Raw genomic sequence first — 11,464 nt, 5'->3', positions numbered from 1 at the left:
AAAGCCCTGCTCAGGGGCTCTCACTGGATTTTATCGACAGTTCTCCTCCTCCTGCCCTGCCCCCAGACATCTACAAACAAAATAAGTTCATCAGCTGGGGGCTGCTGCCTGGGGACTGGAGCATAGGAAACATACCCCTCAACTCTGCCAGTGACTGGAAATAGCCTCATGTAAACTTAATTATCATGCATTACGAATAACAACACACCCTGGTTATTACAATCACTGTCCATCAGTTCACGATCCACGCAAACTCCAGGGTTGGTGAATTCCATTCAATGATGCAAATGCAACTAATCTATATGGGCATTTTGTTTGATCAGAGGCTCCTTTTGCTTTTTTTTTTTACATTGCACGTCCAGCTCCTCAGCTGGAACAGATCTGCATAACCCCACCCAGGCTGGTGAGGTACTGCTCATTTACACTGGGCAAGTCCAGCTAAACGAAAGGAGGGGAGACACAAATTCCCCATGCTGTCAGAGCAGGAAACTTTTCACAAGTAGGATGGTTAAAGGAGAATTAGGCATAAAACCCACAGGGAAGACAGCAAGGAATTTTAGGGTTGTGTACGTACATGCTTAGGAATAAGAAAGAAAAGTCTATACATTTATACCACAAAAGATTTCACTGGACAACATGGTCTAGCAGGAGCTTTAAAGGGGAAAAGCAGTTCACAGACTCGTCTGAATGCATCTCCAGTAGCCGGGTTGTTAAGACATTCAGGGCTGTTAATGTGTACTGTCAGGCCATTGTAACCAAACCTTTAATCCTGGGCCTGTCAGACTTGAAGGAAAACTAAGGGGCTGACAGTACTGCAGCAAATGGATTTTCCTTCTCTGCTCTCATCGCCTCCCCCTCTTCCCTCCATTTAAAGTTAGAATAACATTGAGTCTATTCCTTTCAGGGCTTGCAAAACAACTAGGAAAAAAAAAAGGGGGGGGGGAGAGAGGAAAAAAAAAATAAAAAAAGGAAACTGTAGCCTCCATGGCCAATCTTCCCTTTACAAAGCCCAGTTCCCAAACTGGGAGCGCTCAGGGTAGCCTGGCCAGACCCAGGCTGACTGACTGCTCTTCTTCCGTGGCTCTGGTTATAAAGTTCTCATGAATTTATTTTTGTTTCCAGACCTCTCTCAACGAGGAAAGACACAACAGGCTCATAGAAAGCTTTAGGCAGAATTGCAAAGTCTTACATTTTGATTCTGGTTTTTGGGCCTTACCCACATGGGACACAAGTTGATAATATGAGATGGACAGAAACATTTTTCCTGTATTTCCACCCAGGTCTACAGCACCCACTCATCCCTTCCAGCCTTACTCCATGAGATCTCAGCCTGGGATTCCAGCTTTTAAAATATGGTAGGGCCAAGATGTGCTGTACAGCAGTCCTCAAACATCCCTGCAGCCTTACACATCCATCTACCCTTGTTTGCTCTGCTCCAGATGATTATGAAAGGCAAAGCCAAGAGGTTCACAGTGATCGCTTGCAACCTGTCCCAGCCACTGTCTGGACTGGGGTTCTGCTGCTTGATCAGAACCTATTCACTACAAAATAAGGTACAATGAGTTAAGCAGCAGGTTTACAAAAAACACGTGACTGCATTGTTCAAATGTTGCTATCTCTCTCACAAAGGGCAGTAGGATCAATGGTGAACAACCAAGACAGAGTTGGACGTCAAGGTTTGGAAACTGATATGTTTCATCTGTAGATACTTGCTAAAAGCCTTAAAAAAAAAAATAAATCTGAATAAATAAACCAGGATGTTGCCTAGGGTGCTGCTGAGTGGGTGCAGTTTCTCTGTATTTTTATCCTAGATGCCTCATCATCACTATTCTGTCCATTTTCTCAGGTTTTTCCTCCAGTTCTTTAAAACATACATAAATCACAGCTAAAATCTAGTCCACCTGTTGAAAACACCTGCAGGAATTCTGCTGTGTAGGATGTCATGAGATCTAGGCTTCTAAATCCAGATCAGAACTCAACAATAAAAGCAAACCGTCAGAATTTCCCATGGGAAAAAAAAAAGAGGTTTCACATCCTTGTGACATGGTCCCTAAACTTAGGGTTAATTAGAGACCGAATGTTTTCAGGCCAGCACTTAGCACCAGATGAAAAGAAACAGATAACAGCTTCTTTTGATATGCATCAGGGCCCCTCATTTGTTAGCATGTTAGCAAGTGTTCTGTATCAGGGATGGGTGAACCAAACTCAGGAGGTCCAAAGGGAAGAAGGGGGCATTTCTATATATCCCCAGGATATACAGTCTTTCTGGAAAGGTGATCAAACCAGCACTCAATAACGTTATTTATCTGCTGTATCAGGAAAGGATGGGGTCCTCACCCACCTCCCCCATGTAGGTACAGTTGAAGTAAGCACCTGCCAGTGGTCCATATCCTGTCCATGGTCCAGGTGGTCCCTATCCTGCAGAGCAGCACTGTCAGGCTCTGTCCTCCATCCAGGACCTCTCGCTGTCTGTGAACTGATCTGAGAAGGCAAAACACAGCGCCAAGAATGTTATTAAATGGAAATGAGCAAAAACAAAAGCAGCAAAATCAATTTGAGAACTCAGTTCACGTTTTCTTTGAAAGAAATGCTCGCAAAATCAGGTTAAGCAAAGCCCCACTGAGCTGCTTATTGATTTCTTAATAAGCCTAAAAAAAAGAGAGAGAGAAAAGAACAGATTGCAGACAGAAATGGTTGTGCAGTTTCCTTGTACATGTACAGAAAAAGTCAGAGAACCTCTGGAGAGCAGCGCAGCAGACAGAAACACGCTCATTTGAACAGTTCTCTGGCAGCTAAAAGGCGCTCATAATCTAGAGGGGTAGAAAAAAAGGGAAGTTTTGTAGAGCTGCACCTCAGGAATCTATTCTGAAGTGTTCACAGCTTGCTGCTGCAGGAGTTAGGGGTGCACAAGCCATTTGGGCAATAATGAGCATGGGAGATTTTGTGTTTAACTATTTGCACTGCAGCAGTGCCATTGTCATTGTACCTTGAAACCCAGTCTGTGCATAAGCAAACAGCTCTTGCAGGGGCATCTTAGAGGTAAGATCTGCTAAATTAGCCAAAGTCCTTCAGCTGCATGCAACTGCCATGTCCAGGGCTGGATCTCAGCTGCAGGAAAGAAAGCCCTCTGGTGCAAGCATATCATTACACCAACAAAAGCATCCTGCTCAGCTGTGAGTTCAGTAGCCTGCAGGGATGCTAACACCTCCATCCTCCATGCCATGGATTAGGGACACATTGCTGATATACCAAGGGGATGCTCCTGGAGCACAGCCACAGCTCTGTTGGAGGTAGACACAGCCCAGTCTGGGTAAACCTCCTGTGATGCTCAGTGCTGGCACCTCTGAAATGCCAGGAGGCTGAAATGGGACAACCCCAAACCTGGGCCAGATGCACTCCTGTGAAATGAAAGTGTGTTATGCATGCAGAGAGAATGTGAAATATGAGGCAGTTCCATCGCATTTGAAATAAATCCACATGAGGTATTGCAACTGTGCATTATCCAGGAAAAAAAAAAAAAAAAAGAGAAAAAAAAAAAGAAAAGAAAAAAAGGAAAAAAAGAGGAAAAAGAAAGTGGAGAGAAATCATGCTCTGCTTTAAATAGTTGAATGAGTAAAATGTTTCTGGAGTAAGAAATAGGGCAGAGTGTGTAAAGAATGGGCCCTCATGCTTCCAAGGCAGTAAGAAGGGCTGAGACTGCAGCATGGGCTCAGGATCCCTGTCCCATAGGGCAGGGGGGACAGGAGGACCTGGAAACACCATTTCTGATGGTGTAGCTTTGTAGAGCCAGAGCCAGAACAAGGGGACATGCCAGGGCCCTGGTACAGCTTTAAATTAAAGGAGAAAAGATTTAAGTAAGTGTGATATAAGGAGGAAATTCTTTACCCAGAGGTGGTGAGGCCCTGTCACTGCTGCCCAGAGCTGTGGGTGCCCCATCCCTAGCAGTACCAAGGCCACGGATGGGCCTGGGGCAGCCTGAGCTGGGGGTCAGCCAGCCCATGGCAGGGGTGGGGTTAGGGGGCTGTGAGGTCCCTTCTATCCTACACTGTGGTTCTATGTACAGAACAGCACCTCAACAACATGGTGCAACTCCAGAAGGAAAATCTTGCATGGTGCTCAGAGAGATGCCATGTTTGGAATGGGAAGGGAAAGAAACTGGAGGGGAAAATCATGAAAACCTTCCTGATTTAGATTTCCATCTAAAATTTAAACCTTAAAAAGGAAAAATCTGATAGACTTTGCCCTCACTCTTGCCCCTGTGTTGTGCATCCACCCTCTGATGATGCAACGCCAGCTTTGTCTGGCTTTGTACTTGCTACCATATTGAATCAACTCCAGTTCTAGCATTTGGTTCCAGCATTTGGACATGGCAGGCTCCAGATCACAGTAGTGCAGGGCATTTGCCCAGTGCTTCCCACCAGCCCAGTCCCAGCAAGCAGGGACCTCTGGAAGGGGAGCTGGGGCCATGGGAACATCCAAAACCCCGAGCAGCTCCCAGCACTCGCCTGCCTCCAAACGGCCGGCACCGGGCATGGGGGAAGGGGAGAGAACCTCTGCTTCCTTATTCAGGAGCATGCTTTCTCTCTTTTTCTAATCTATGGTAAAATAGGAGAGCAGAGAGTAGCCTTTCTTCCCAGCAGGGGATGCTACCCGGAGCCAGCTCTGCTGGGATGCTGAGAGCCCGGTGCTTCTCAGGGAGTTCGCAGAAAGAGACACAAACCATGGGCTGCAGGAGAGGCAGGGAGACCAGGCTGAGCATCTTAAGGTTTAAAATGCAAATTCCTCCACTTTCATTTAGGTGGAGGGGTCAAGGTTTGCCTATTCCTTCCTTTCCCCGCTCCTTCCCCCAGTTTTGTTTCGGGAGGGACTGTGGATGCGACAGGGTCTTTGTGCTGGGCATTCAGCTGAATGAAAAGGCCGAGGAGTCCCAGCGGAGGGAACAAACTTTTGGGGGTCAGCGCGGTCAGCTTAGAATAAATGTGTTGCATTGTTTGTATTAAGGACATGATCTCAGCGGGGCGCCCGGAGCCACTGCATACAACACCAAGGACTATTTATTCAACACTGAAATACACAGGGCACAGGACTCCTCTCCCAGGGAAAATACGAAGCGCTGCTGCAGACGTGCCTGTCTATTCCTACAGCAAGATTTGCTGGAGGGGACAAATAAAAGTCTTTTTTTTTTTTTTTTTTTTTTTTAAATATGTATCATAAATAAGGACGGGCGCCAAGCTCTCTTGGTAAAGAATAATCACAGACAGAAAACAGCAGCGGCTGCAGCGCGGTAAAGTGCCTTTTTATTGTCGCTTTTCTCCAAAAGATGGACAGTTCGGGTCATTAAAGGCCTAAGATAGAAACAGTTTCTCTTAACACTGTTTGAAAACAGGCTTTTGTTTCCATGGAAGTGGCACCGGCCTTTCTTGGGCTGCCTCCACTGCAGAAGTGGCCCGCAGTCGCGGGGTGGGAGCGGGGACGGGCCCCCGATGTGCCCACGTGAAATCCAAGTGGAAAAGCAGCACAAAGGGGCTGGGGGGCTTGACAGCTCACTGAGCCCCCCGGGAGGGCTCCACAAATGGGGCCCCCAAGGGAGGCGGCCAGCTGGGGCGGGGAGGCTGTCCTCCCAGTGCCTCAACAACAAAACCCTCATAAAGGAGCTTCGGAGATGGCCCTGGCTGCTAAGTGATCTCCCCCTCCCCTTCCTTGCTGGTTCGTACAGAGGAGCGTGTGTTCCCTTCCTTCTTTGCAGAGGTGGGAGTGGGGCACTCAGTTCGGTTGCTCAGCAGAGGTTTGCAAAGCGAGATGTAATTGAGTTGCATGAACAGTGGAGCATCCCTTAGGATGATCTCAGCCAACACAGCATCACTGCAGCTATCCTACCATAGTGCATGGGGATCTAGAGCTCACCAGATAAGATAGATCTTAAGGGATCCACATGGTCTGTCATCTGCATCACAAGGGTAACTTCAGCCCAGTCTCAATGGGAAAATAAAGACACAGTAAAAATGAGGGAGGCTTGAAAAGAAGAAAGGAGGTTGCTCACACTGTGAGATCACTCCAAGAAGACAAATGTGTGCATGGACGTGCAGTCTGATGCTGAATCTGCCAACACCAAACTGATAACCGGCATCAGCAGTGTCACAGTAGGTTCTGATAGAGCTGTGGGATCTTTGGCTCACTCCACCCTTGTAAGCCTGACCTCCAAGAAAAGCCATCACTTCTTAGCAGAAGTGTTCTTAAGGTATCAATGGAAGCAGCTACATGTGCCCGAATAAGAGAGCAGCAGCCTTCAGGGAGGGGAGGGTGCAGGGAGCTCTCACACCGATTTGTCAGCAAAGGGCTGCATTGAGAGTCCCGTGTTGGCCAACACCTGCCAATGAGTACATGGGATCGTCCTGGTGAGAGCATGGGGAACATGACTCAAACCCAAAGGGCCACGTTGAGGTGAAGACCTGAAGTCTGGGATCTGAAAGCTGAAAAAAGCTGAGTTTCCACTGGTGTCTGCTTAGGGACCTGGGAGCCTGGCAGAGCTCCAGTGGCAGCCCCCCAATTGGAACACCTTGATTTGGACTGGAAGCCCCCTTCCCCTTATTGTCCACCCATTGCCTTTTGTGCCCAAGTGACACAGACTGATGAGGATTATTCCCTTGCTTCCTCAGGGACAGGGGAGTCCCCGCTGCCCTTGTGCGGGGACAATGGAGCCATTAAGCATCTTCCCAAGGGAGGGGAGCGGGTATACCTGGCCCCCGATGTGGGAATGGCCACTGCCCCTGACAGCCATTAGCATCTGAATGAGAGTGATGCCTGCAGAACAACAGGCAATTATCCACTGAAAAGCTTTTAAGTGGCATTAATTGCTGGCCGCAGACTCCGGGCCTCCCTCAGAATGAACCGTGTTGACAAACAGAATAAAATAAACTGGATTTCCTGCAGGAAAACTTCTGAGGTTTGTGCTTCAGCTGAGGGCAAGCCAAGCTTTTATCCTCTGTGATCACCCCGTGAGCCACCTAGCGACAGTCACACGTGTCCTTGGGAGCACAGGCTGGTGCCCAGGGCAGGCTCCTGCCCAAAGTGTCTCTCTCAAGGACCAGGTGTGCCCTATTGTACCTTACTGCATCGCTCTGAGCCCTGAAACACAAGCTCCTTTCTCTAGCAGGTGGTGTTTTTGTCTCCCACTTCTCTGTGGGCATCATAAATTCCCATAGCCAGGGCTTTCCGGTGATGCTCTGAAATATCACATTCTTGTGGCGCTTGATTCCTCATAGGTGAGATGATTTCAAAGCTGAGCTTGCACATGAGGAAGGTACTTCTTAAAAGAGTACCTTTTTTAAAAAATAGCAGCACTATTTTTTCCCTATGTCATGCCAATTCCCACATCCTTTTGAGATGTGTGCCTGGCTCCTTATTTTACCCAGACAGAAGGGTTGTTCAAACAGCTGGCCTCATTTCTGTGGCTCTGGGTAACACCAACATCTGTATGACCAGACCCTGAACTGTAACAAACACTGCAGTTCTGCCAACTCAGACAAACCTTGTGGAAATTCCTAGGATGATCAGGCTCTGGGGATCCTGAGCCTCTCTGTCCTTTTTCTCTGCCCCCTGCAAACACATGGGGAGATTCAGGAGGGGAAAAGGACATCAGCAGCAGCCCACGTTCATGGCTACTGAAGAAGATTAGGCATTGTTGGGTGTAATTCTCCTGTTGTAAGGCATAGCACACTGCAGAATCCCACACATTGACCAAGCAGCCTTTGGAAAGGTAGATCCAAAGTGGGACATCATTAGCAGACTGGGAAGGCAGGCAGCACTTCACTGAGGAACCACTTCTTCAGAAGGTCAACACAAACACAGCCAGGTGGCAATAAGGATTCCTTTCCAGAGCTTTAGCTCACAGTATTGCTGGGTCTCTCCAGCAGTAGCCTCCTGACTTTCTAGCAGTGATCCTTAGCACTCACAATAAGGAGCAAAGCTGTTATTGTCACATTTGAGAAAGAACCAGCAGCAAACACGCACAGTTGTGCTCATGACATACAATTTCCTTTATCAGAAATAGCAAGAAGTAGCAAAATGCCCTCTCAGAAGTGCTATGATTTTCCTTACAGTTACAAAATCTTTTTATAATCAAGTCAGCACTCATTCAAGTGAAGAGAAAGATGAAATGTTGCTTGATGGTTTATTTCAATGCAAACCTGAAATGTGCTCACTGTTCGCTGTGGCTCAAGACCTTTCAGAGAATTAGAAGAAAAAAAATTGAGTCATTATATGGCTCAGAGTGAAAACCATGTGAAAAACTGTGGCTTCTGCTAATTTAGACCTCCAACTCAGCAAGTGAATGTGGGTGGCCTTTTGAAGTTTGAGCAGCACATCTCCTGCTTGAGCAAAATGGCATCATACTCCTGCAGTTAGTGGCACTGGGCCAGCTAGCACCATCTGAAGACAGGCCCTCCTGCATTTATCCTGGCACAAAACACCAAGAAAAACTCAAAAATCATTAAGGCATCTAAGGAGAAAGCTGTGAAAAAGTCTGTGCAAAGTCCAGTCAACTGAAACTGCAGACCTTGCCTCCAGTGTGTGGAGGAGAATGAGCATCACAGCCAGAAAGCCAAAATACTGATGTAAGATCTCACAGCAAGTGTGCCCAAGAAAGACAGAATAACAGAATCACAGAACAATAGGGGTCGGAAGTGACGTCTGGAGATGAACTCCAACCCCACTAACAGAGGTTCTCTACTGCAGGTTGCACAAGAAGACATGAGCAAACAGCCCGCTGTGCAGTGAGCATCTGGTACAGAAAGGAACCCAGACAAAGACATTGCCACCAATTGGTATTGCATGAGAATCCGAGCAGGACAAAAAGTGTCTCTCTAGAACAGTACAGAAAAGAAGGACTGAAGTGAAGATTGGAAACGTGTGCAATTCTTATTTTCCCAGATCTATCACCACCACAAAGGGCAGTCACTGAATGATGAGGGTGATAAGGATGTAGGCCCAGCCTGGTGCCCCACTACTCGCAGCCCTGCGCTGTGAGGTCACCGACCAAGGGGCTGTGACAGCAGCGGGAGACGGCTGTGACCTCACTGAGCCTCCCTGCAGAAACTGGGGCGCAGCAGAGCCCAGCATCACTCGTGCCTGGACTCCGGTTGAGCGCAGCAGCGAGACTCGGAGGTGCAAACGAGAGTTGGTTTGGGCCGTGCTGTGGGGCTGCCGGCAGCAGTTCCTGGTGCTCAGCCCGCGGCATCGCCAGCGTTCCCCCGGCCCTGCCTGGCTCAGGCAGCCGGGGCCCCGCGGGGTGCGCTCGCAGCAGCGGAGGTGAGCGGTGCGGGGACACGGCCCCGGGGCGGGCGGCGGGGAGCAGGGCCGGGGCTCGGTGCTGAGGGACCGGGGCATCGCTGCTGCCGCTGCCCCGGGGACAGCGAGTGACCGCGGCCTCTTCTCTTTTGCAGCTGCCGACAGCTCCAGCCCGCTGCAGCGCCACTCAGGGGAGCGGCTTTCCCACCTCGGCTCTCCCCAGCCCACCGCACACCCGGGGCCATGCAGCTGCCCTCGGACTGGACCTGCCCCGTCTGTGGGCAGAACCGGGACGAGGCGGCCTACGTGATGCCCTGCCTGCACCAGCTCTGCTTGGGCTGTGCGCTGCGGTGGGCAAAGCAGCAGCCCACCTGTGCTGTATGCAAGAAGAGCATCGAGGCCATCCGGTACTCGGTGTGGGCAGAGGAGGATTACCTGGAGTGCCCCATCCCGCAGCCTGCAGAGCACTCCGAGGAGGAGCAGGAGCAGCAGCAGGGCACTGCAGAGCCGCAGCTCGAGGCTCCCGAGCACGGCTTCCCACCCCAGGTCAGGGCGGACTTCTTCCAAGGACATCCGGGAGACCTCGAACCACTGCTCCGGTGGCTCCAGCAGGAGCTCGAGATCATCACCGGAGATGAGTGGTGGGAGGTGATTGCAGCGCGGACCGCTGTCATGAACCTCCTGTGGACATACGGGCTGGACGAGGATGCCCTGATCCTGATGTGCGAGTCACATCTGGGAGACCGCACAGAGCAGTTTGTGGCGGGGCTCATCGACACCGTGACGGCCCTGTACGGCCCAGAGCTCCGCCCGCGGCAGGACAGCCAGGCTGCCCGTGAAGCAGGAGGGCAGGACGGCCCCGCGGCCACCCCCAGCCCCGCCGCCTCCCAGCAGGAGCCTCCCGCCTCCGGCCCGGGCCGCTCCGCCAGCCCTGCGGGCCCCGGCGCTGAGCAGCTCCCCGGCGTCCCTCATGGGGGGCCCGAGCCCCAACCCGCCGCCCCCGTGTCCCCGCAGGAGCCGCAGGAGCAGCCGGGGCAGGCGGCGGCAGCGGGCCCCTCCGCCCAGGGCACGGACCGCTCGCCTGGGGGGCCCCGACGCCCCCCGAAGAGGAGGGCCAGCAGCTGCCCCCCGGATTCGCCCCCGTCCCCCAAGAGGCGGCGCTAGGCCGGCACCCACTGCGCTGCTGAGCACGGCTCGGGGGTGGGGGAACAACAACAACCTGAGTCTGTGTTTACAGACAATAAAAATAGAAAAAGTGTGAAGTCTCAGTGTTCTTGATGACTGTTGGGGTTGCTGGTTTCTCTCTCATCTGTCTGTGAGAGAGGCCATAGTATCATATGTGTATTTCCACAATCAGAAGCCAGTCATGACAGTACTGAGAAAACAATAACAGGCTTGAAGATGGATGTCATGTTCTTCTAATAATCATAGAATCATAGTATTAAGATTGGAAAAGACTTCTAGGATCATCCATTTCAGCCATTCACTCACCAGCAATACTGCCTACTAAGCCTATGTCCCTTAGTGCCACATCTCCATGGTTCTGGAACACCTCCAGTGTCAGTGACTCCATCACCTCCCTGGGCAGCTTTGCCAATGCCTGACCGCACTTTCTGAGAATAAACTGCTTTTAATAACCTGAACTTCCCCTGGAACAACTTGAGGCCATCTCCTCTCATCCTATCACAGTTACCTGGGAGCAGAAGCCAACTCAATCCTCACCACAGCATCCATCAGGGAGATGTAGGGAGTGATAAGGTCTCCCCTGAGCCTCTTTCAGACTAAGAAATTCCAGTTCCCTTAGCTGTTGCCCATCAGACTTGTGCTCCAGACCCTTCACAACCCCACTGCCATTCTCTGGACACACTCCTGGGCCTCCATGTCTTTCTTGTAGTGAGGTACCCAACACTGAACACAGCACTTGAAGTGCAGCCTCAGCAGAGATGAGTACAGAGGGATGATCACCTCCTGCTCTGCTGGCTGCACTATTGCTGATACAAGCTGGGATGCCACTGGCCTTCTTGGCTACCGGGGCACACTGCTGGCTCATGCCCTCTTCCTCATGTCCTCTTCCTCCATGCAGCTTTCCAGCCACTCTGCCCCAAGCCCATAGCAGTGGATGGAATTGTAAAGAAAGTGCAGGACTCAGCTCTTAATAATAATCCAATAATCAGAACTA

At 50.5% G+C, this 11,464-nt stretch overlaps 1 protein-coding gene across 1 annotated transcript; it reads left to right on the top strand.

Moving 5' to 3' along the window:
* Positions 1 to 6,074: 6,074 nt before the first annotated feature.
* On the top strand, positions 6,075 to 10,533 carry LOC149915351 (uncharacterized). The gene is given in 4 exon segments (XM_090122200.1): positions 6,075 to 6,140; positions 9,148 to 9,306; positions 9,441 to 9,521; positions 9,523 to 10,533. Coding segments are annotated over 4 exon segments (1,233 nt in total). The 3' UTR covers positions 10,450 to 10,533.
* Positions 10,534 to 11,464: the final 931 nt, after the last annotated feature.

This window comes from Phasianus colchicus, chromosome 20 (assembly GCF_987193195.1).
Source record: "Phasianus colchicus chromosome 20, bPhaCol1.hap1.1, whole genome shotgun sequence".
Lineage (NCBI taxonomy): Eukaryota > Metazoa > Chordata > Aves > Galliformes > Phasianidae > Phasianus > Phasianus colchicus.
This window is presented reverse-complemented; position numbering and strand designations above follow the sequence as displayed.